Raw genomic sequence first — 26849 nt, forward strand, 5'->3', positions numbered from 1 at the left:
TGATGATTGAATTTAGGTGTGGCTTAAGTGAAGGTTTGGCAACTCCTGATGTGGGTTGGTGAACCAAGATGTTTTAGCCAGTGCTGTGGATGATATTACCTTTAGAGGGGTTGAATCTGAATTTGAAATAACAGTTGGATACTCATCACCACTTTGTTTTATAGTCAGTAGATTATAGCTCCTTTTAATGTGATCAGATTTGAACAATATCTTTATTTTAGATGACTCTTGACTGTGTGATTGCTACTAATTCTCATTAAGCTTAACAAGTCTAAGTCCATTTAATTTTGCCAAATTTAAAAAGCCAGTCTTTTTTTTTTTTTAAATACAGAAGGGCTATAAGACAAAATAGGGGAAAACATGAAATGGAACGGATGTAATTTTTTCCAAATTCAAAAAAAGCACTTTGATTTTAGATATTAGAAATGGAACAAGAAGTGCTTCTTGAAAACAGACTCTTAAAGATGTTTTAAATAAAACTCTTCCATATATTCACAGCTGTATTAGTTATCTATTGCTATGTTCCAAATTACCCTAAAATTTAGTGGCTTAAGACAACACGTTGTTTAAGCCTCACAGTTTCTGTAGGTCAGGAGCCCAGTCATGACTTTGCAAGATTCTTTATTTCAGGGTCCCTCACAAGCTGCGGTCAGGATTTCAGTTGGGTTTGCAGTCATCTCAAAGTCCAGCTGGGGAAGGGGCTGCTTCCAAGCTTACTCACGTGGTTGATATCAGGATTAAGTTTCTCGCAGGTTGCTAGACTGAGGGCCTCAGTTCCCAAGGAATTGATGTCCAGTGACCTCTCTTGGTTCCTTGCCATATGGGCCTCTCTGTTGGGCAGCTCACAGTATAGCAGCTAGCTTCGTTAAAGTGAGAAGGTGAGAGGGCGAGAGAGGAGTAGAAGCAAGATGGAAGTCAGTATTTTATTTTTATTTTTATTTTTTTAAATTTTTTTTGCGGTACGCGGGCTTCTCACTGTTGTGGCCTCTCCCGTTGCGGAGCACAGGCTCCGGACGCGCAGGCCCAGCGGCCATGGCTCGCGGGCCTAGCCGCTCCGCGGCATGTGGGATCTTCCCGGACCGGGGCACGAACCCGTGTCTCCTGCATTGGCAGGCGGACTCTCAACCACTGCGCCACCAGGGAAGCCCGGAAGTCAGTATTTTAAAGACAATCTCGAAAGCGGCACCCCCTCACTTTTGCTCTCTCTCACTCCTTAGGAGCAAGTCAGTAGGTTCAGCCCACAGACAGGATAAGAGGGGGAATTACACAAGGGACTGAGTACCAAGAGGTACAGACATTAGGAGTTGTTTCAGGTGCTGCTTGCCACCCAGCTGAAGAGTGGAGAAGGGTATGTTTTGGAGGAAAGAGAAACGCTGTGGAAGGTCCAGAGACTCTGAGCAGCTTTGCAAAGTTTGCTTCTGTCCTTGCCCAGGTGCCTTGATACAGTAGTTTACTTTTCTTCATTTGCAGAGCACTCTTGCAAACCATAGGTTCTGCCTTTTTTCCTCCCAGAATTGGCTTGCTACCACCTTCTTCTACCACTTCCTTTTTCTTTATCTCTTACAGACTTGCCTTTTCAGTCCCTGCTGTTTTCATTGATAAGTTAATTGATCTTCTTGGTTACTTTGCCAAAGCATATGGGGTTTTAGTACTTTGGGGACTGCTCCTAGCATCTATTTAGGATTTATATTTATACATACTGTTAATAGTGGAAGACATTATTTCCTCTTGGTATCTGACTAGGGTCTTGAATTTTTCAGCGTGTACTGTATGCATTGTACTCTGTCATTTTATATAAGGGACTTGAGCGTCTGAGGATTTTGGTATCTAAGGAGGCTCCTGGAACCAACCCCCCATGGATACCGAGGGATGACTGTATTCCTTTGAGATTTGTTGCATCTATTACTACTTTGAAGTACAATCTCCACTTTTTAGTACCTTTCTACATGTTTGTTGTATTATTGTTTCCTTTTGAGAGAATTTGGCCTGGAAACAGCCTTGCTTATATATGGACCTGCTTTTGCTGGCTTTGCATGTTGCAACAACCTGGCAAGCTACGAGGAAAGATGACAAGATCTTAGAAGTCATTTTTGAAGCCTTGAGTTCAAGGGCTGCTGCTTTCACTAAGCAATTTGACAAATTATGGACAGACTATATTTGCACATGGAGGCTGGTGGCTTAGAGAAGCTTGAGTTTTGAATAAAGATTTCCAAGTTTGTGTCGGGAGGGATGAGCACCATAATGAATATACTTGATCATCTTTGCTCTCTTTCTAATATATGGAGACTAAAGTTAACCAACAAGTGAGGAGTCCCTTGTGCTCACATTCTTTCTTCTGGTACACAGAGGAGAAGTTGATGCAGACTCCTGTTTGCTTACACTCCCTACAAAATACAGGAGAAAAATCAGAATGTTAGTTGGAAAGGGTACAACCAATAGGGAAAGAAATTCTATTTGTAATCTTATAGGAGGGCATTTTTGAGATTAAGAGGAGAAAAATAAGTTCAAAGGCAAGAATTCTCGAATTGTGCGTTAGTACACATTAATTTTCAGGGTCCCGTCTGTGGTTTACAGCTGTTTTGCCTTGGTGTAATGCCACTGAATACATTTATTGAGAACCTCCTGCGTGGTGGGCATTGTGTTAGGCCCGCATCAGCAACATCTCTAATCATCACAGCAACCTGAAAAATATTTCCTTCATCAATGCAAAGAGAATGAGGCCCAGGGCAGTCCTGCAGTTTGTCCTAGGACACATCAAAGTTGTCTAGTCCAGGGCTTCCTGACTCAACTGCCTAGCTATGGTCTGGGCTCTCCCTCCCATCCCTTCCCCCTCCCCATCACGTTAACAGACCAGCTGTGTCCTTGCTTCTCTCAGAGAATGAACCCTAGAGGCACATTAGGAATTGATGGCTTGTAACTGCTCATCTTCAAGTAAACCAATGCGTCTGTGCAATTAAGTGTCAGACGGAAATGTGTCTTTTGTCATGACCTTGTTGGACTAGAAAGTAACAAGTTAGGGGAAAAAAGTACAAGGGAAACTGCTTTGCTCCAGGTAGTAACCCATGTCTACCAGATAGTTTTATAGAGCTAGAATAAATTGATGTCAAGAAACCCAGAATTTAGGTTGGAAAGCTGAGATTCATTTTAGTGAGGGCAAAGTCGAGATGTTTCTTCATTATCATTGGGTTATGGGTTATAAATAGAAAAGGTAAACCTTTATTGTCAAGGAGGAGAGCAAATGTTTTGTACTTTCTGGTTTTTTTATTGTTCCTCTGAGAAATTCAACTCTTCAGGTGCATTCTTTTATGCTCAAAAGCAGTGTACTATCTCAAACTTGTGAGTTTCTTGTCTGACTAGTAGCAGCTGAAGTGAAAACATAATTAGAAGAAATACGAGGGACATTTTAGTGAGTAAAGCTGATAACCAGAACAACGAATGATGGGATTCTAGTGGAAATTTACTTTGTAACAGGTCACTAATGCTTTGATCTTGTGCAAAACTGTACTGTGTTTTGCTTGAAAGGGTAGTTTGCATTTCTTTGGTTGAAGCTAATTTAAAGCTAGTGATGCCTGCGTTTTTATGAGGTGTGGAATGTTTTGTGAAGTCACTTTAATGGCATTACGAAGTATTCTTAAGATTAACTGAGGTGAGGAGATTTTTATTTCCCTTCTAGTAATGGGGGAATAGCTGTTCTGTTTTTCCAAAATCTTGGAACAGGTTAATGTTGTGGTTGGGAAGTTTTTTTTGTTTTTGTTTTTGGTTTGTTTTAGTTTTTTCTTTGTGGTGTTGAAAGTGTTTTAGTTAAACAGAATCTCTGTGTATGAAGGAGGTGAATTTTGCCTCTAGTGTTCCATAGCTGGGGTCTGAGTTCATGCCACAGCTTGAGTAACTTTGTAGGGCCCCTTAGTATACATGTAGGCAGAAGTAGCCTTTTAGTAGTTGTAGGTACTTTCTTTTTCAGTAAGAATCTTCTTAGCAGTTAGCTGATAGGTCTAGTATGAATCCCCCCCCCCCTTAAAAATCTTGGCATAGATTAAGTGAATAATTCTAGATATTTAAGCTGAGCCTTTATTGTGATGGGTTGATCTGTAGCCCCCCTTGCATTAGGCCTCTTTGTGATTTTTACCAAACATATAGTAGTGCTCTGACCACAATCTGCAGAGTCAGAACACTGTGATTAAAGACCTTCAGGGCACGTGAGCATCTTCAGTACCCTTGTCTAAAAGAAAGTGTTGACTGCTGTACTTTCATCCTTTATGAATTCTTTAAAAGCATCTATTATTTTTAATTTGCAGCAGCTCTTGCCAGGTAAAAAGTTTTGGGAAACAGATGAATCCAGCAAAGATGGACCAAAAGGAATATTCCTGGGTGATCAATGGCGAGACAGTGCCTGGGGAACATCAGGTAATCTAGATCTAGCATCTGTACTGTGATTTATGCCTGTCTTAGAGCTCCTTTCCTCAGCAATTGGCAAGTTGTGAATTTAACATCAGTGACAAGCATGTCAAGCAATGTCCTGTCCTGTGGTATAATTGCCATGAAGGAGCTTATATGATGTAATTTATTAAAACATAATTAACACAAAATCAGGTCTTCAGTATTTTACCGAAGTGCTAGCCACAGGGGAATGGTCTTATTTGAAATGACCGTAATTTCAGCTACAACTTCTTGTTCTGTACTGCTGTCAGCATACCTGGAATTAGAAAATCCATGCCTGCCATTTGAAGTTCATGTTTCTTTCTCCTCCTGTTGCCCCTGTGTACTGTGTATGGGGTGATCTATCTATAAATGTGGTTTGGGCCAAATAAGTCACTGGGCATGGACGCTCTTCTGACTGACTACCCCTGAAGAAAGGGATGGGGAGAACTTGTAGAGGCAGACATACCGACAGCAGAAAGAAATGACAGTTGATAGGGAGGAAGGAGACAGAAAATTCAAAAGCTGATGTGCTGTGTTATAGCAATATAAGAATGGAACCTCAGATGACAGTGGTCATCAGAAAAGATCAAATTATGTTGTTTTAAAAAGGGCAGTAAGATCACATTTTGTTTCAGTAACATTACCAATAAAACATATTAAAAAGAAATTCTGCTACTTGAAAGGGGTAAACATTAATTTATCCACTTAGCTAGATAAACCAGTTATGTGAACTGCTGTATTGCTCTGCTGTCCTGGATATATGAGGGGTGTGTTCCGTTTCCTTAGCTTATGTAGAATATTATACTTAGGGAAAACACAAGAGGAGGTTTTGGCTCAACTGACCATGGCAGGTTTCCTGATTCCCAGTCATTGGTTTATCCATGAGACATCACTCATAATTTGTTTGAGCCTCTGGCTGCACTGTATCATGCTTGTGTATCTTTTTTGTAGATCATTCAGTTTCCCAGCCAATCATGGTGCAGAGAAGACCTGGTCAGAGTTTCCATGTGAACAGTGAGGTCAATTCTGTACTGTCCCCACGGTCGGAGAGTGGGGGACTAGGCGTTAGCATGGTGGAGTATGTGTTGAGCTCATCCCCGGGCGATTCCTGTCTAAGAAAAGGAGGATTTGTAAGTTGGCTTGAGGAACTTGTTCCTATCTCTCTCTCTCTCTCTTTCCCCTTTCCCCTAAAGCAAAACATGCCTGTTTAGTTTCCTTAGATATTCACAGCACTAAGTGCAGGGTTTTAAAAAACGCTTTTATTACAATTAGATTTCAGCAAACACAGCAGGAGATGTAAACTAAACTTTTTAAAAATAGAGAAGTGATGTTTTTTTGGGACTCATTGATAGTAATGTGAGGTAAGGACTGAAATCTAGACTGCAGTTCATTGGCCTACCAGAAAACACCATTTTTAGTTTAAAACAAACAAACAGAAATAAAAAGAGAAGGAATTAACACAAAGCTGAAGGCAGGTGTCAGTAGGGAATAGATCTGAGAGAGTGATTTGCCAATACCCTAGTATCCTTAAAATGGAGCAGATATGTGGGGTCATTCTTGTTTTTGCTAGCTAGGCTTTAATTATGGAATGATCTTTGGCCCTCTTTGAATAGCTATGCTTCTCATACCCAGGCTGTCAGGAAATTAGAAGTTCTGTTAATTCTGTATTTCAGTTTTTTTCAGATTCATCACCATTGACCTCTCTGATGCTAAATTGTAGCTAGAGCAGCTTCTCTGTCTACAGCCTCTTCCCTTTTTAAGTCTTAAGCAGTCTTCCTCAAGCATCTTTGATAACCTTTCTCAAAACTAGTTCTTTCTTATACCATTGACTTTCTAGATCTAGAAGTCTTAAGATGTATTTCTGTTTGAGTCTTCCTCATTTTGTATTCTGTGACTGGTTTTATATTCCAAGTCACAGCTAGGAAGGCCAGGAAAGGCACCCTGAATCTTTCTTCTTTCCTTTTCTCCCGACTCAACTTGTTTTGTACCTTTTCAAAGCACTTCTCCCTGAAGTCTTTTTGGGCTAATACTACTGGTTGGCAATCATTTTAAGAGACCTTCTTTCCCCCAAATCATAATAATAACTTTGTCTTTACAACTATCTTACATTCTTTTACCTTGATAGCATTTGTTGTCAGTGTTTTTATTGTTAGACATCTGTTGCTAGGTATCAGAGACTTGGTCCTGTTTTCCCAGTTCCACTTGAAACTTCTCTAGAGTCACAGGAGTACATTTTTGGTGCAGCTTTCTCAAGTGTCAAGTTCAATTCTTTAATACATTAGTGGACATGAAATGAACGATTGTTGACTTGCTTGGCGGGAAGATAACAGGTGGCATCCAAGGTAACCAGAATTCCCATGGAGTTAGCTTTATTCTAGGCACGTCAGAGATGATGGATGCTTCAGCTGACGTTGACATTTGACACGTGGCCGGAGCTTTTGATTCCACCAAAAAAATGGGGGGTGGGGGTGCGAAATGAACTTATTTAAGAGGCTGGTTTGGATTTCTCCCAGCTCCACATCTAGAAATTTGGTTTGAGGAATTTAGCCAGAACAGGATCGTTCATTTGTATAATTACCTTCAGGAAGATCAAGGTACTAAACTGGGGCTTTTGTCTGAGTCTTGCATGGTAACTGTTCCAAAGCTGACCTGATTACTTCTGGGTCTTTTGACCCTGCAGAGGCATAGGTCAGGTTTAGTGGCTTGTAGATCAGATTGGAAAAGACTTCTTGTATTTGAACCTTCCCAGGAGGCTACTTGGGAAGAACAAGATCTACCCTTTGGATGTGAGGAATGGGATCAGGCAAAATGATCATTTGCCTGTTGTCTCATGGGAAGGATGGTGTTACTTCTTCTCTTCTTTCAGCTTATCCCCAGCTCACCTCTTTTCCTTACCTCACACTTCCCTCATCTCAAGAGTGCAGATTCCTCAGAGGAAGTGCTGCCTTCCAACTTCTGCCTATAACTTTTAGTTATTTACTATAGGAGAAAAGTTAGTGTCATGCATAGGTAAGTCATTACTGTGGTGAACTGGAAGCTGTATGACTCTTGCCATGAATTCTCTATAATGTGTGAACAGCTTCTAAGTCTTGGGCATTAGCCACCAGGCATGTGCCTGGGTTACTGTGAAGTTTGTAGGAAGAAGAAAAATAATTAGAATTAGGAGAAAAGTAAAACACTGGTGCTGACTTATTATTTTTTTTCCTGTTTTTATCTTTTTAAACAATTATTTCATTAATCTGTAACGAGGCTGTATCTTTTGTATTCAGTATCTTATTTGATTTTGTAAAGGTGGCTTCTATCCTTAATTGTCTTGAGAGATTGGTGAGTTTTAGTATTGTCACCAGAGGAAGTTGGAAGAACTCAGGATAGAGGAACTCAGGATAGAGGTCAGAAAATTGAACTCTCTAAAAAGCATCTGCCTTACTGAGCTGCTGAGGTTTGCATAATGATAAATGAAAATTCTCCAAATCTGTGTTCCAACTTTTCAGAAGGAAGGTTGTGGGTAATGAAATATTATCCTATTATCCCGTATTTTGACTTGAGTTGCACCTAAATGGTGATACAGGAAGACTGATTAGTGACGTCAGTCCATCACATTGGCACGTCTAATCTTTTGGTGGATGGAGAACTGAGGATCAATGAACTGCTTTATGAGCTTTTTGGTTGTATCCTGCTGACCTTATGGGAAGAGGTGGGCCTGTTTTTTTCTGTTTGTTTTTAATCTAGTTTGTCATTCAGAGTGCTGAGTTCAGAGGCCAAGGAAGACAGAATATCTGCTTCTTGTAGATAATTGTTCTAAAGAGTAGTAATTGATGATTTATGGATCAGAGCACTCAGATGTTTTTCTTTCTGGGGTGGCTGTACCAACATTACCTCCAATAAGCCACGGAGAAGCTACATTTTAATCCCCTGAGAGCTAAAAACATCATCGCTGATGGCATAATGAATGTAGACCTCAAATCAAGTACTAAGGGGCTATTCTCAGATACAACAGATAAGCCAGACTCTGATTAACTTTTCAGTTAAAGGGGTTTAGAACGAAAGTAATTACTCATTTGCAGTGGTTTTCCATTTTCAGTAAGGTTGTTTTATGGTTAAAGCTTGAATGAAGGTATTTAACTCTTTGTCTAGCTTTCCTGAGCCTTTCTTAAGTTCATTTTGAGTGTACAAATGGACTCAGCTTAGTTGTTTTGGCTTCTGAGATAAGAGTACTTGCAGGCTGTTGAAAAGAATCCGACAGCAGTGTTTTGTTCTCAGCACCCACTGTAAATTTTTGATAATATTCCGAGTATGAATCAGAAACTTCAGGGTAGCAGTTTTCAGAATAATAGGAAAACTCAGAATACCAGTTAAGTCAGAGTCAAGTCTTTTAATTTATTTCCTTTTTATATCCTTTATTTTATTGATTCGTGGAAAAAGACAGGTCCCCTTACCCATCCCCCAAACACACCAAAACAAAACAAAGCATGGTTCTGGGTGGTTACACAATCATGTGTAACTACTATGTTTTGAGGCCACTGGGTGAAATTACCCATCCAAGGACCCTGCTATTGGTCTTTTGAAATACCAGCTGATCATCACATAGATTGAAACCTAGCCAGTCAGAAAAGTGGATCGTCATTTCTACCTTTCTGGTTTATGGTTCCTAGGTAAATGAGAAGACCATTGTAAACTTCAGTTAGTGTCAAGGCCACCCTAAATTTGCAGAAGAAAGACTTTTAGAGAAAATATCTTGGGAAGACCTTTCTGCTTATTTGTAGAGACTGCTGCTTTCTGACCTGGAGGATGCTTGCACACTCATGGCAATTCATTTAGGTCACAAAATTGATGACTTGCTTTTCTAGTCTCCACTGCATTTGTTTCAGGTAGTCAGTGCCACTTTAATTGATTTTTGTTTAAAAACTTTGTGGAGTGTAATGCAGGGGTTTGAGTCTCAACTGGACCTTAATTTCCTCATTTGCACAAAGTCTAGTTCATATGGCTATGTAATACATATGAAAATGCTTTGTAAACCTTATAAAATCTTGCTGCACAAAGTCCTTGGGCCAGTAAAATTATCAGCACCTGGAGCTTATTAGCAATGGACACTCTCAAATTCTACTCCAGACGTTATTTAATTAAAGTCTGTATTTTGACAAGACCCACAGGTGATTTGTATAAAATTAAAGTTAGATAAATACTGCTCTATAATTTTCTTGGAACATTACAGATCAAATTCGGAAACGTTTATCTCACGTTGGCGCCCCTTCAGATTTGAGCTTCCTTTGAACAAGAAATCTATGTGCTCTGCTTTGCGATGTCAAGCTTTTAGACACTGACTAAATAAAAAGTTAAAAAAGCACAACTTTCAGAAAACATTTTTTGCTTTTCATCTCTTTTTCCTCCTGGATATGGTGGTACCACAGCAGAGGGGAACACTCTTCTTACCTTTTTGCATACCAGGAATTGGGTGATCATATACACAGCTCCTGGTATATTACACGTTCCACTGTTTCTAAAGTGCACACCTCCCCACTTTTGTTCATTTTGAAATTGGAATGCATTTTTCAAATGATATAGTTTAATTGCCAGTGTTTCCTTTTTAGCAACACATAAAATGATGGTATGTCTTATAAATTGATGGTGTCTCAGATTTGATGAAATGTAACAGTTGGTGGTGGCTTGATTCTGTACAGATATTTCAGAAAAGTCAGTGGGACAGAGGGTTTAAGAATTAAAGCCATAGTCTTTCCAGGGAGGAAAACATAAGCTATCCAGCAAATTTGAAGCTTTAGGGGGAGTGGAGGTGAGGGTGGGTGTGTCTGAGAAAGGCAGTGGGAAAAATGTGAAAATTAGACAAAATATTTAAAATAATCTTTTAAAAGGAATTGCACATTCATGAATTGCCTTATTTAATACCTGAAACAACAACCCTTTGAGGTTGATGTTGTCCCTATGAATTTATAGATGAGGAAAATGAGGGTTAGAAGGGAAGTGGTGGGACCTGAATTCAAACTTTGTTCTAATTTCAGTTCTTAACTATATTGCTTTTTACTAAGGTATATGCTACTCTGGTTTGTTTATTCGTTTCTCACAATACGATTATATTTAATATGTTAACAGTAATTCACATGACTAGTAATTTCAAACTCATTTTTTTTAATATTTGAAATTTTTTATTACTAGTGGAGCTACTGAGCTGCTGAACTTCAAAGAAAATTGACATTTTGGTTTTTGGGGGGCATTTTGTGAAAAACCGAGAAGTATGCACAGGAGAAACCAATATTTTAGTTAATGTTATGGCTTTAGGACTCGAGTGTCAAGCAAATACACAAAAATATTGTTGTAGAAAAAAAGGGAAGAAAATTACTAATCTCATTGAATGTGACTTCTGCCATATGGAGCTTTGTGGTGAGATCTCTGCCATAGCCGGAGAAATTAAGTTCTCATTTCTCTGACTTCATTCAGAATTAATAGATATTCCCTGAAATAGTCTCCCTGTTATGTGAGGCTTTTGAGGAAGCTGAGCCATGGCTGGATGGACTGTGATCCGCACTGTACATGGTTCTTCTTTCTGTCTGCTCTTCTCTTAGTTCTTTGATATCTAGCAACAGAACATATTGTTCCATCTCTGTGTAGATCTGGGATCTGATCTGTCAAGAACGCTCCTTGGCCCTACTCTAGAGATTTTGATTGGGCTTGGCCTCTTTGCATTTTGAGCACTCTCTGAGGCCTGAATTTGGCTTACGGTTTTGGATTGTAATTTATCTAAAGGGAGCCTACAACAAAAGGATGCTATTAATCCTTTTTGTTTTTTTATTTCATTTAGTCAATAGACTTTTAATATTAATATGTGCTAGGTAATATGTGACAAAAAAGCAAAACATACCCCTTGCCTTTAGGATACTTATTTGGACTTAATTGTAGTGGTTCTCAATTGTGAGTGCTTATTGGAAGAGAAACTTTTAAAAACATTTGTGGCAGCTTCTACAGACCAATTAAATCAGACTCTCTGGGAGAAAGCTGAGACACTTGCAAAGTTTTAAAAAGATTGTGATGTTCAGCACCAACAATAGAGCCACTCTGAATTGTGAAAATGACAGTGTCTCTGGGAGGGTCAGATTGGCTATACCCTTTTCTTTGCGTTAAACCACTTAATTGGGAGCATTGAAGATTTTTAATCTTAATATCACAGATAATGTTATATAAGAAATATTATCCCAGTGCATAGTTTTTACTAGTATCATATTTGTATAAAATGGTCTATACTTTATAATATTTGCATATGCATCATTTCATTGATGTTTACAACTACTCTGTTTTAAACAAAATGATCCCTGTTTTATAGAAAAGGAAACTAAGACTCAGGTTTAATGACCTGTCCAAAGTCCAGTAAGTGTTAGCAGTTGAGGTAGAGTGTAGGTTCTGTGCAATCTGGGTTAGTATTTTCCTAAAGGAATACTTTATCTTACACATTAAAAAAACATTAAAATCCCATAAAACGTACCAGCCCATTTATACCCTTCTTCTTCTTCTCTCTCTCTCGGGACCCCAGATTTCTAAGAGACCATTTTTATGATCCTGAACCCTGTATTCTTTTTAAATAACAGACTTTTGACAGAATAGCTTCCTACTTGTGCTCTTGGTGTCATTCAGAAATCAGACTTCATGTCAACTATTTTAATTTAGGGCTTTTGTTGATTTACTGAACTTGTTAAAACTTGTTAAAACCATGTACAGAAACGTGTACAAGTCATAAACATTTATCTTCATGAATTTCTACCAAATGGAAACACCCACTGTGACCCATCCAGATCAAGTATGGAAGCCTTCCTTGGGTCCCTCACTGTCAAATAGGAGGAATCTACTGTTCTGCTGAGGCATTACTAGCCTAGTCAGAGTAGAAAACCAGGTAGCTATATTTTATATAAATGGACTGTATAACATTGGCAAAAACCAGCCCATCCCAGGGATATCTTTGAAAATCTGCCCTTGGTAGTAAAATTGAGAATGTAAGTATCAGTGACTAAGTGTTCAGTCCAGAGCCGTTGGCTGTTACAGAAGGGGAGCAGCTTCTCAGCAAGTCCTTGTGAAGGGTCACTGGAGAAAGATCATGAAGAACATTGATTTGGTGAGTGAGTCTCTTCTGTGCCCAGATTTCTTGCTCCTTGGTGAAACTTCCTACTGCTGCTTTATCAAATTTCCTTCCCATTTTTGCCTGTAGACCTTTTGAACTCTTTGTAAGAAATTGGAGCTGAACTGCTCCTCCTGAGCCAGTGACTTGATTTGTAGATTTGTGGGAGATTACTTAAGTGTGTTGGTAGGATGGGATGATCCTTCTAATACTTTTTTTTATTACTGACATTAGTGGTGTCTAATTCAGGTACAGTTGTTTATCACCACCTCCTGGACTCTTACCTGATGATAAAGATAATGGGAGGATCCTTATTTTATCAGTTCAGTTTTGCAGGATTTTTTTTGTCATTTCAGTTTTCTTTGTCATATTTTTTGAACTTCTGCCCAGCACTGTATTCAGTGCTGGGGATATAAAAATGAGTACATAGCTTCTGTCAGTTTTACCTTTGTAGGAGGAGGGAGCTTTTATCTCTGGACATTTTGAAAGCTTTCTTTCTTTAGAATCCTGTCATATTCCCATATCTGGTTTGGGATCTCAATGTCATGCTTAATAGGCTGTCATTTACTCCTTTTGAACCAATAACAGTATTATACTTTGAAGATATAGAAGTTATATCTCATTTGCTGCCAAAACTATAGTTTACCATCTTGCTGCTACATAAAACTAAGTTATATATCCTTTCTAAATCCCTTCTGGTATATGTTCCTTTATTCATATTAGCCATGAAATCTTTATTTTTCTGTGTTACATTTGAACAGAGAATGATTTTGAAAGCAAAATGGGCTTTGAACTGGTAGTTAAAAGGTCTAAGATCGTCAAGGTCCCCGAGTCTGGTCTTTCTGGGCCAGAGATGGCTAAGAACTATTTTTAGAGAATCTTTTTATTTTGCATTTGCAGCCCTGCCTACCCATTCATAACTGAGTGTCTGCTGCTTTAGCTTCCATTTGTGATCCCCCGCCCCCCGCCCCCCAATGAAATTTGGTTGTGGTGACTGGAAATGCTGTGCAGTAGTTCTCATCATCTTCTCACTGGATCTTCCCTTTTACCAGGAGCTTTCTTTTGGTCCAGGTCTATTTGTTTCTTCCTTAAACCAGAAGTCAGTGATGGGGACAAGCAAGATTACCTCTCTCTAGTTTTACAAAAGCAAAATTACTTAACCCTTGGGTAAGGTTTTTGCAAAGCTTTCTGTACCATGTCAAGTCACTATACCAAACCTTCTTTTCCTTCTGGAAATCAATACATATTTGCTTTAAATGTCCATGTCTTAACTTAGAATGTTGGTAAGAGGAGACAGACTTAAGTTCCTTAAAAAACAGGACATCAGTGTGCTTGGCACCACATCAGTTCTTTTAGGTACAGTCTTTTAATCTTTGTAGTTTGAAGCACTTCAGAGATAAATTCTGTTGCATTAATGATTCAGCTTAACACGCTCTCATGTAGTCCGTGGTATGGGACAGGCAGTGGAAGCCAACTGGTAAGCACTTCTTAGAGTACTCTTTGTGAAAGAATTTCATAGTTAGATTTAACATGTTTTGAAGGATTAAAAAAATCAAGTATAGGATGTTTGGTGAATTATAAATTCAGTAAACCGTGAGATATTGGGTGGAACTGGGGTGGTGGTAGTGCTAATTGGCAGGGCATATATCCCAAGATGAGGTGTATAGAGTAATCGAATTGGACTGATGTTAGACCACACTTAGCTCAATATTCAGAAGTAAGGGAGGAGTTACCATCGGCAATGGAAGTAGGAAATTCATTTTGTAGGCTTAGTACATTCCAACTATACTATTAGCTGCCATTCCTGGGGCTTATTAGGAGTTGAGCTACTCTATAGAGTTAGATTTGAGAGCAGAGAAGTAGAACCAAGAATATAAAGTTGTGGTTGGGCTTTGGGTAGAAAGGAAAAAAATGGGGTGGTGGGACATTGGTCATGATAAGACTGTCCTAAACTCTGTAACATAAATGTATGTCTGTCTCCCCCATTTGGCAAGACTTTCTGCAGTGTTCCTGCCTCTGTGTTGTCTGTTAATTAGATTGTAATGTCTTGAAAGGTCATGGACACTCTCCTGTTCTAATTAGCATCTAGTGTAGTCTGGTGTCCACAGTGGTTGCCCACTATTGTTAGTTGATGATGATTAGTGAAGCTGAAGCTATTTTTTAAACAGGGCCCAAGGGATGCAGACAGTGATGAAAACGACAAAGGTGAAAAGAAGAACAAGGGTACGTTTGATGGAGATAAGCTAGGAGATTTGAAGGAGGAGGGTGATGTGATGGACAAGACCAATGGTTTACCAGTGCAGAATGGGATTGACGCAGACGTCAAAGATTTTAGGTTTGTATGTTTTACACTTCTGTTTTTTGAATGAGGGTTATGGGTTTTTGTTTTCATTCAGTTTTATTTTGATTTTAGTTTTCTTTTTCCCTCCCTATGTGTCCTTTTTAATTATTGGGTCTAGTGTAGGCCATACCACAAAGATTGTAAATTAACTGGTAAGGTGGAACTTTCTAAGATTTGTCCATGCCTGATGTTTTGCCAAAACAATAGACTTCCCATGTGTATAGAGCTCTGTAATTTGCAGGATGATTTCATAAAGATCATTTAAGTGATTCTCAAATATCGAAATCACCTGGGATGGGTGCCTTGGGATTTCTCCCAAATCACTATCTTGGGAGAAATCATGGTTACTAATGGAAGTGTGTCATATGGCTCTGGCATGTTAGAATGGAAGGAAAAACAGTTGAGAACTTAAACATTCTTTTACTTGAGACTCATAAGCTCCCTTTGAGGTAGGCAGGTTAGGTATCATTTTCTTCATTTTGAAGAACCAGAGATGCAGCTCAAGTGACTTGTTCTTAATCATATCCCTTCTATGGAGGCCTCTCATTCCATCTCTGGTTGTAATTGATTTGCAGGTTTTACCCTATAATTTTAATATGCACAGTAATAAAATGATACTGTGTTTATTCTTCATTTATGTAGCTAGCATTTAGTGATGGTATATGATTTTTAAAAATTTAAAAATCCTTAGTCACTCATGTATAGTTAAGAGAATTTAATTTTTAGTAATGTAATTGTATTCTAAAACTAATGTGTGTGTATCTGCACCCACACCCACCCGCCCACCCACCCCTTATCCTAATAATCTACAAAGTCAAATTAAAATATATTTTGGGTCATTGTAGAACAGCGTTCAATTGTTTAGTCTTCCTAACCTAACTTTTGTATCTTGTGAGTGTAAAGAATTACAGTCTTTGGAAGAAATTTGAGACACAGAGAAATAAACATTTATCAAAGGTCTTTCAGATGCATTTGGGTAGCCTCTCCATCCTGAATCTCAAGCAGCCTGTGGCATTGTTTTGTGGTATTTGACTTCAGGACAGGTGGTAGTGGTAGGGTTTGTGTGTCTGTCAAAGAACACGACAAGAGCTTTCATTTGTACCAGCGATAAGATTTCTTTTAGGCTTAGAATGTAGTCACAGGCTACACTCCCTGACTAGAATATAATATTATTCTATATTAGTCTGAATTGGAATAATATAGTCCTGTAATCTTTTTACGTAGGGTGATCATGTGTCCTGAATTACCCAGGACAGTATTTGTTTATACCTGTGTCCCAGGATATTTCTTAACACTGCCTTTTTGCTCTTAGGAGTGTCCTGCTTTGGATGATAAATTACATCCTCACGTTACTTTTAATTCTTAGAGTTGTCTCCTTAGCAGGGGCTTATCCTAGATACGAATTTATTTTGTACTACTTTGTAATGGTCTGCTTCTGGTTTCTTAGAAGGGGAAAAGGGGAGACAGTTTTATCAGTGGCCAGTGGTACCCAGGAAATACACACACACAACATTTTCACCTATTAAAAAATATTTTTTTGAAATAGAATTATTCTCAGATGTGGAATTTCCCCTTAGAAACTACTTTGTCCATTGACTCTGTTTAAAGAGTAGATGTTGCTTTTGGGGGGCATATTTTACTATCTGTATTTTGGGATTTCTGTTTTCATGGATGCCACAGGCAGTGATTTTTTTTCCCAGTTCATCCCGTGTTCCTCAAATCTGGGCCCCTTGGTTAAAGGGATTGTAAATTAATAGCAGTTAATGTAAATTTAAGGGGTGGGTTGTGGTGGAGAGGCAAGCAATAGAAGAGTCATTTTATAGGATAGAACATATAAGCACCAGAAGGGTCTCCAGTCATTTTGTAGAAATAGTTTTAAATACTATTGGTAATGAGCTGTCAAGGACGTTGTCCTTAAACTTAGGTTGCTGTAGTGTCCCTCCCCACTCAAAATAAGGTTTAATGCCCTTTACTTTCTCTGTTTAGCCGTACCCCTGGTAATTGCCAGAACTCTGCTAATGAAGTGGATCTTCTGGGTCCAAACCAGAATGGTTCTGAGGGTTTAGCCCAGCTGACCAGCACCAATGGTGCCAAGCCTGTGGAGGATTTCTCCAACATGGAGTCCCAGAGTGTCCCCTTGGACCCCATGGAACATGTGGGCATGGAGCCTCTTCAGTTTGATTATTCAGGCACGCAGGTACCTGTGGACTCAGCAGCAGCAACTGTGGGACTTTTTGACTACAATTCTCAACAACAGGTACTGTGTGTGTCTCTGTCACTCTCTCTGCTTTCCCTCCAGCCAGCACATTATTCAAGTAACTGAGAATGGGGTAATGGGAGGAGGGTGACATTATTTTAGGCCTTCGAAAGCCAGTCCTTATTAACCCAACAGTGATGTGGATTACAAAGCCTCTGCATCTTCCCCTCCAGAAGCTTAGTCCCATGTTGAGGTTTATTGGCAAGAGACCACCCTGCTCTGTGTACTTCCTTTGGCTCATCTCTCTTTCTTCAGGGCCTGGGGAGGGGATGTGGTGGTGTTACCTCTTGTAACACAATCCTCTTGAATGTTAAATTAATTCACTGAAGATTAATGTGATTGTACTGCTGTTGGGTTTTGCTTTTAAAATAGTAAACTCTGTTGTCTGCCACTGTCAGGAGTCCAGTGCTAGATGTCTTATTAGTCCTGTCTTTTAATTAAGTGAGTTACTGCAGGTAACAGACATACCTGGTACCTTTCAAAAGAATTAGAATGTAATTAGGGGAAAAACATAAATCATGTGACATAAAATCTGCAGTGAAATGACCTGGCTCTTCTTTTATTCATAAGTCTTTGGAATATATTGTATGTGTGCCTTCTGGTTTTGAAGGCGTGGTATGACTAACTCTAGGGTTTACTGATTCTTCTGTTTAATTTTTTTTGAAGGAAAATTAGCTGTCTGAATTATAAAAAGGGGGTAGGTAGCCTCCTGAACATGTTAAGTACCACAAGTTCTCCTTTGTGGCTACAAGCACTTTGATGGGCCATGAATTTCTGACACTCCTTAATTTTGGAATATAAATATAAACTTCTAGGTTTGAAAGATTAAAATCTCATTTTGAAGTTTAGAAATTATATATCTATAATTTTTTTCTGTGGGGAAAATTGGCTTATGGTCTTTGTAGATCAGTTGTACCATACTGTCCCTTTAGTTGTCATAAATGGCTGATTTTAAATGAATTTTGATTGATAGATGATTGGATAATAAAGTTAACCATGTGAAGTTTACAAAAACAAACCCCTTTAAGGGATGATGTGATGTGCATACTCTGTGCTCATATCAGATGGATATATTAGGTTTAATTAACCAACTCTTTTTCCAGAGGGAAAGTGAACTAAAAGTGTACACTAGTCTCCCGGTAGTTCCCAGTAGGTATGCTCATCTTTCCATAGGAATTTGACTTCCTGTGCTTTTTGTCTTCTTTTTTATGTTTTTTCACAATGAATCCTCAAAACAGCACTTTTGAGTGAAGCCAGAAATTACTTCAGATGCTGAGGAGATAATAGACTTTAAGATATTTTGTGTCACATCAGCAAACATAGGGACACACTGTTACTGTGTAGACTTCAACTTGTTCAGCTTAGAACATTAATGTGGTGATTTCTCTCTCTAAATTGAGGTATGTTAAGTGCAGGCTGATTCTAATCAGGTTCCTCTAACCTAGTTATCTCAAGAAGTTGTATCTGAATTCTTTCTTTTACTCTGTCTTATTGGTCTGAACTTCCCCTAGCAACCCTTAGAACTCTAGGCGGTTTTGGTTCTTAGCTTCCATTCCCAATCTAACCCAATCTAACTCTTTGCTTGTTACTGAAGAAGTGTTTATTTAAGAAGTGTTTGTCTCCAACCTCTTATGAATGAAAATCTGATTCTCTTTCATATAATTGTTCTTTACCTCATAATCAGAGTTGGGACTCTCTTTTGATTTATGGATCTTGGGTTTCAAAATAATTCTATCAATTTTTGAGGAGCCTGGATAATTATTAGAACTTGAACAGAAATGTACTTTTGCATACCCCCAAATAGTTAACACAATTAAATCAAAGACACCACCCACTCAGATTTATAAAACCTGGGGTGCCTTTACCATGTATCTCATTTCAGCAGTTTTTGGACGTTAACGTTATTATTTTGCAAGTTTAACTATTGTTGGGTTCTGACTTCGCATGCATGTCTTGGTTGCTGCAGTATAGGGACATTGTTACACAGGTACACCATCATCATAGGATGTGATCATTGTTATTTTGTCCCATGGGCTCATAAATTCTTGCTATTCTGAGTAGATGGCTGTACACATTCTTGTACTTGGCAGCCTAATAGCATGCCTGGGAACCGTTGGCCCAAGACTCTTCAAGCCCCTTAACTTCCCAAAGGCTCCACCATAAAAGCCAGTAGTAATTAAGAAGGAAGGATCCTTGCTCTACTGTAAATTGGTGTTTGTTCCTACACTTTATCCTTCTAATCTTTTTTACCCTTTTGCTTTTCGTTAACGTTTTATTCCCCTTTCCATTTCTACTAATTAAAATGGTTCTCATTCTTCAAGGTCCAGTGCTGTTACCTTTCTTGATTTCCAAATCAAAAAGTTGTCATGTCTGTCTCCTTTGAACCCTGTAGTGCTTTGTGCTTCCCTTAAGAAAAGGAATCATCGTGTTCTGCTTTGTGTTATGATTACATGTCCTCTGCTAGATTATAATCTCCTCAGAGGGTAAGGTGGGGTCTTGATCCCTCTGTGTCCTCTGCTTTGCTTTAATGGACCAAATTTCCAGGGAACCTTTTCCACACCCCTATTATATTATCTCAGAACATCCCCCATATTTAATATACTTCCCAAAACTAAAATTGGGAACTAGCCTTCTAAGAGGTCTGGAAGCCACTTTTTGAGGCCTTGCATCTGTTCTAATATGTGAGTCGTTTAGGTCTAGCCCAGTAGATGTGCCTCATAGACAAATAACTGGACCTATATAATATCCAGGAAATTCACCTCCTGAATCAGTATTTAACCTTCTTACTGTCAGAGCCCTCTTGCCATCTGATCAAAAGCCGTAGTCCTCTCATCAAAAAACATAATTCTTTTGACACTCTATTTTGTGGATAACTTCAGGGAGATCACAGATCTGTGGAGTGCAGGTTATAACCTTCTGTTTGCATTTTTTGTTGTCACCTGTAGCCAAGCATATCTTTCATGAATGGAACGGGCTTCCCCAACCCCATGGCTCTCAGTTTAGTTATTATGGCTCATTTGGTCATTTAAATAGTGCAAGGAGATACTCCATGACAAGTGATGAGACCATTTATGCCCATGTCCTAGGGAGAGCATACTCTTAACCTGGGGAAGAAAGGCCTTATGGAAGAGGTGGATCTTGAGCTGTGCCTTGCAAGACTTGTTTATACCAGGAGAAGAATGAAAATTCCAGTGGAGGAAATAGTAAACTAAAGACTTAAAATTAGAAATGAACATATATGTGTTCAATAGATAATGTAGAAACAGTCACCCTAGCTGGTAGTTGAGGTTGAAGAAAAGTGACTTGTGGGGTTGCATAGATAGTGTTGTGAGTCTTACTGACTTTGCTGTGCTGCCTTATGGTCATTAATGAGACATTTTTAAGAAGTAATGACTTAATTATCATGGTTTAGCTTTTCTGTGCTGAGTGTTAGCTTAGTAGCATTCTTTTGCCCATATTAATCAGTTAACTGTTGACTGTTGTGTCCTTCCAGGAACTTTAGGTTTTGTCCATAGAGAACAGAGCTAGTGTTCATAGAGTGACTATCATACATGAAACAATTATGGAATGGTTGAGGAACTAAGTGCTAAATTGGTTGGTCGAGGATCCTGTCAGACCAGGGAAGGGCTCAATGAGGACCAAGTTTGCATAGACCTAACTTGAATGACACGTGGAATGTATATTGCTGCAGTTAAGAGAACAGAGATATGGAGATGGAAATGACAGTGGTGTGATCATTGGTTGACGGGAGTAGAAGATACACGTAGAAGCTAAAAAGGAGATAGATGCATTTGGTTATTGAGTCCAGGTCACAGAGGCCTTGAGAGCCACGACTGAGTACAGACAATATTAATGATTGTGAGGATTGAACCAAAGATCTAATGTGGCACATATTTTTCTGTACATTTTTATCATGGCTTTCTTAAACGGGCATCAGAGGATTTTTTTTTTTTTAAGTTTTGAGTTATTTGCTATAATTGGTACGGTAGCTTTGTGCTTTTATGTTTGAAAATTGACAAAATAAATAATTCCTTCTTGTGTCCTGTTTCATTTCATTTTATTTCATTTGGTGTAATAAGTTGGTTTCATAAGACTTAATATCAGGTTATATTTAGACACATAAAGCAGCCTGAAAGTACAGAAAAGGTAATTCTCATTTAATTTATTACAAACTAACTGTACTTAGGGATACTTTGGTTTTGGATAGTTAAATTACTTGTGTAGCCACTGTTAACCATAAAGTTAACCTGAGATGTATTAAGAGCAGGGATTCCTTTTTTGGTGCCATGAACCCCTTAGCAGTTAGGTAAGATCTCAGACTGAATTCTCAGAATACTGTTTAAAAATGTATAGTGTAAGTAGGATTACAGAGAAAGCCAATTATATATAAATAGCTATAACAATATTTGACAACAAATTTGTTTGACAACAAATTGAACAAATTTGCTTCTTTATCATATGATGCATGAGATAGAGGTAGTCGTACTAGCCGTCATAATAAGATTTTGAGATGCCTAACAATCATAAAGTAACATGAAAGTATATATGATTGCTGTTGGTGATTAAATCACAGATGTGTGGCTAAATTTAATGTGGTTTATTGCCTACAATAATAATTGGAGGACATGCTAAATTTCATGACAATAAAGATAACTTTATCTGCCCCAGATCTGGGGTTAGGAACCCTTAATTTAGGGTAGTTTGAAATGCTCATTGATATCTCTTTCCTCATTTTCCCCTCATTGTCTTCTCTTTAATCCTGGAAAACAAAGTGAACAGCTCACATATACTGTGTTCATACCATTTTGTGTTTTGATGCTTGAGCAATATTCTTTATTTTAATAAATAGCTATGCAATTATCTATATTTACCTAAGTATACTTTAGAAAAATATTACTAGGTTTCGTTATATTACAGTCATATGTAACAGACACCAAAGCCAAGATTGGTAATCAGGTGGATTAATCTGGTTAATTGTTGATATTCTTTATTTAGGGTTCAGTTAATATAAAAATAACCCAATGATGTGGCATGTTTTACAAAATTGTGTACTGAAGTACTAAAACTCTAACCTGTTAAGCATGAATTTTTAACAAAGAGACAGTACTCTGAAAGCCCTAGTCAGATGGGAGAGGAAATTGGCATGCATTGCTTTTTAAAGTGTGGTAGTGATTTAAATGTCATTCTTATGAGACCAAGTGTGTGCATAGTTTTAATATAGGTGTTTAAAATTCTTGGCTTTCTTTTCAGTTTATAAATAAGAGGAAGATTATTCTGTCAGTGTCATGCGTATAGTCACTGTTAAAATGCTGACTTTAGCTAGCAATTAGGTCAGTTGAAACTTACCTTTATTGTTACTTGACTTTGCTGAAATTTTAGAATATGATTTTTCTCAAAAGATATTAACTTATTTGATGGAAGGATATATTTTTCCTCACCTTATTTAGAAATCATTTATTTTGGAATCCGATTCTTCATCTGCTAAAGAAATACGAATTTTTTTGTTTTTTAAAAAATTGGCAGCATAGTTTATATGTACCTGTTAAACCAAAAATCATTGTAATTATTAGTTGATTATTGCAGCTGTTCAAATAACCTGGTCAAAAATGAACTTTGATCTAGAAGCTTCAGACAGTAGCAAACTTTCACAAATTTTATATACTGAGGACTAGCTCCAGGATATAATTTTTTCTTAAAAATTTATAGCCCCACTATTGGTGTAATACTCTATTGTTTGAAGGGCTTTTCTCTGTGAATTCTGAGAATAGCCCCATGAGGTAGGGCAGCTATTATATTTTTATAGATTTATTAATTTTTTTTTACAATTTACTTGGGCAGAATTTATTTATTTATTTTTATAGATAAGAAAATTAAGACATCATGAAGCTTACAGACTTACTGAAGATCATATACTACCAGCTATGCAAACATCTTTGTTTTGGTTTCTAGCTCCTAGCAGTTTCCTTTGGACCTAGTACTAGAAACATAAAGCCTTTTGATGCATGGAGTATTCAACTGCATTCCTAGTTTTTTCTGCCTTGAGTATGTTTTAAAAAATACTCATCAACAACGGAAACTAAAAAGGTTTTTCTTTCTTCCCTTTTTATGACCTGACGGCAGTTGGTGCTCATGAACTCAGTGGGGTTTTGACTTTAACACTGACTCAGAAGAGTCTTGCCTTCTGCTTTCCTTGTCCCACCCATCCTGGGCTGCCTTACTGGGTGAGGAGCTGTAAGAGGTGGCCCACAGAAGGGCTTTGTCCATGTGTGTGGGTGCTCTCCTCATTCATCAGAAAGAATATCACATATAAAGGACTTTCAGGTGCTTTATGTGTATTGATTTTAATACTTAGAACAACCTTATGAGTTAGACAAATCTTTATTGTCCCTGTTAGAGAGAGGAGGAGAGTAAAGCACAGAGGTTTTCCTGCCCAGTGTTTCACATACACAGTCAGTGGTAGAGCCGAGACATGAATGCAGGCTTTCTGGCCCCAGACTCTGTGCTGTTGTCCTCTCTCCACTATGTATATTGCCTTAAACTGGTAAGAAGCCAGGCCTGGCAGTACATTTTATTTTGGGGGGAGAAAGGATAGTCTTTGACATTGGCTAACTCCATATTTAGATATTACTCTTCCAGATTCTGAAAACTCAACAACAATGTTTTTATGCCAGCAATTGTTATTGATAACAATAGTAGTAATAGCTGTCTCTTATCAGGTGCCAGCTGTATGCCAGTCACTATGTTGGGTGTTTTTGACTGCCCGGAATCATTTCTGGAATATAAACCATGCAGGGTGTCTTTTGTTAGTTCATATATTGTCAGAGAAGGGAGGTAAACCAGCTTGCTTGTGTGGTTCCCAAATTATGCCTTCAGTTATTTCTTATTAGGAACCTTGATAAGCTTGAAGTAGTTGACATATTTCCCCCTGCATTCAGTTTCTTGAATAGCTTATGAATTCTGCCTAAGTAAATGGCAATAAATTGTGGCACATTTATCATTATACTGACCTTAAAATAAGCATTTACCCCAAGTTTCACAGTATTGTGTTTCTCAGTTATTATTGGCTTACTCTGTGAAAATCATAAAAATGTTGACAGAGTTCAGCACTTTGCCCAGCAGATGGCATTTGTATGAGTTTTTCAGGATCCTTTAGAATCCATCACTTGCCAGTTACCCAATTTCGTTTTGAATAACCTGTATTCCCAGTTAATATTGGACCATTTACATAAAGAAAATGTGCTAGAATTGCTGTAATCTATACTATAATCAAATCTGCCTGTTGTCAATGCATAATTTACTTATGTTAATTGTTTATTGCAAAATGCACTCAAAATAATTCCTTCTCTTTTTGCCATAATCACTGAGATATTAACCAACTCTCAAAGTTGGTTAATAGCAGGATATATGGGCGCTTTTATAGGGCCTATATGTTTTTAGTTAAAAGTAATAGTCCCTACTCTCAGTGGTAACATGGTAGTGAGGACCACAGACTGATGTTATGCGGAATGGTTATTTTATTCACACACTATGTATTTATATGTATATTTACAGGTACAGTACATATGTGTAATGTTACATGAAATGTTAAAAGCATGTGAAGTGAGGATAAGTCATAATGGAATGGTATTGGAGTACTGTTTTCGGTTAATAAATCAAGATAACCTCAAGAGTTATATTCCGAACACACTAGTATCCTTATTTCCCTAACTTCATGTTGCAGCTCCTAGCTAATAATAAGTGCTCAAAAAAATGTTTGTTGAATGAAATGAGTTATTTTATTTGCAGCAGGCCCAAGAAGGGTAGAGGGAAGAGGCTAGCATGAGCGGTGTCTGAGATGTTAAATATTTCAAAAGGTTTTAGGCTAGGAAAATTCCAGAGATCCATTGAAGGGACAGTAGATGTTTAGTGGAACTGTGAGGTATTTTCACAACCTTGGAAAAAATTTTTAAACAGCTTTCCACTATTTTACTTGTTTCCTGCTTCCTGGCTGCCTGTCTTATGGGGGGTGGGGTAGGGGAGCAGCTGTTGGTAGGAGCACTACAGAGGCACTGTCCTTTAGGTGAAACAGAAACCAGCCTGGCAATAATCACAGGGTGTAGGTACCAGATAGTACTGGTCGGCTCCCTTCCTGGAGTGAACAGTTGTTTTTATATGTTTGTCAATAGATTCCTATATTTCTTTTTTTTTTTTTTTTTGGTGGTATGTGGGCCTCTCACTGCTGTGGCCTCTCCCGTTGTGGACCACAGGCTCTGGATGCGCAGGCTCAGCGGCCATGGCTCACGGGCCCAGCTGCTCTGCGGTATGTGGGATCTCCCGGACTGGGGAACGATCCCGCGTCCCCTGCATCGGCAGGCGGACTCTCAACCACTGCGCCACCAGGGAAGCCCCCTATATTTCTTTTGAATACTTGATATTTAATCAATGCTTGTAAAGTAGTACTGTCTTTTTACCAGCATCGTAATGAAGTTTTTCTTTTCTTTAACCTTTGAAAATAAAAAACTCTATATTGAAATCTGTACTACGTGTTTACTTTTGTCATTCATACTGTGAAAGCAGAGGCTTATTTTACTCTGGTTTTTAGAAAGATGAATATATAGAAAGAGAGGTAACAAGTACAATTGGCCAGTATGTTCAGAATATTCACCTTTTAAAAACAATTTTTTAAAATCAGTCTACTCACTTATTTGAGGCCCAGAAGTAACCAGATCATAGAATAAAGTCCACCACCTAAGATAACATTAAAAGTTCAGTTGTGATGATAATTAAGCTGAGTTGTCAGAATGACATTTTCTCCTAATGTCTGAAACAATCAGGTCTTTTTATGAAGACATCTGTAATTCAAGATCCATGTTGTCTGTTATATATCATCCAGTGATGTTAGCCGAAACATTGAAAAGTCCTGTAGAAAGAGCAGGTAGGTTGAAGGTCCTCTGTAGGGAGGTCCCATCAGTAAATTCTCCTAGTCTGATTTCAGAAGATAAAGAAGTCTTTAGTATAACCCCTTGGAAGGAGGCACGTCAGGGCAGTCCAAAATCAGGAATCCCCTTTCTTTGTACCAAAATTATTCATATTAAAATGTATGAACATTTTATTCAGTGCTGTGTTCCTAGTTCCTTGCACAGTGCCTAGCAGGTGTTGTTTCATAAATATTTGTAGAATGAATGAAAGAATGAGTGATTGACTTTGTAATAAGAGAGAATCTTGGGATATTCTTGTCAAGACCTTTGAACTCCTTTCCTTGGGAACTTAACAGTGTGCTAGGTCTGAGCTCATAATCCAAGTTTTGTTAGTAGCAGCTATACTTCTATTGTTTTTTTTTCTTATGTATAAAAGAATTGGTATTCTAGGAAACTCGGGAGCCCCCCAAAATTGCACAGTTGTCCAGTTTACCCATTATGATAAGCCACTAGTTGAGGAAGGTATCCAATATAATTTCCCCAAGAAGAGGCAGCCAGAGGATGAAATGAATACTCCAAAATGTGAATAGGTGAGAATTAATTCAAGGTGTTTGTGGGGTTCGTAAAGGAACTGAAGGGAGGTAACAGCACTCGGTGCAACGTGGTAAGTCATTTGAAGTATACTCATTTAGTTTTTAAGTTGCTCTGGATCAGGCAGCAACCTCAGACCTGGAATAGCTCTTAGGGCATTTGTATGTATGTTTGTGGTTCAGGGGACATATAACCTGTGAGTAGTTAGCACACGGGAACTGGGCACAC

At 38.3% G+C, this 26849-nt stretch overlaps 1 protein-coding gene across 17 annotated transcripts in view; it reads left to right on the plus strand.

Moving 5' to 3' along the window:
- PUM1 (pumilio RNA binding family member 1) overlaps positions 1 to 26849 on the plus strand; it is a 128130-nt gene that overhangs the window by 50333 nt on the left and 50948 nt on the right. For 12 of the 17 annotated variants that reach the window (XM_007128473.4, XM_028487001.2, XM_007128475.4 and 9 more), the window contains 4 exons: positions 4296 to 4404; positions 5371 to 5549; positions 14704 to 14870; positions 16863 to 17133. In XM_007128473.4, coding sequence (XP_007128535.1) covers positions 4296 to 4404; positions 5371 to 5549; positions 14704 to 14870; positions 16863 to 17133 — 726 coding nt within the window. The remainder of the gene's footprint in view (positions 1 to 4295; positions 4405 to 5370; positions 5550 to 14703; positions 14871 to 16862; positions 17134 to 26849) is intronic. The other 5 variants (XM_007128482.4, XM_007128483.4, XM_024125522.3 and 2 more) reach the window with 2 other exon arrangements.

Source organism: Physeter macrocephalus, chromosome 3, assembly GCF_002837175.3.
Source record: "Physeter macrocephalus isolate SW-GA chromosome 3, ASM283717v5, whole genome shotgun sequence".
NCBI lineage: Eukaryota > Metazoa > Chordata > Mammalia > Artiodactyla > Physeteridae > Physeter > Physeter macrocephalus.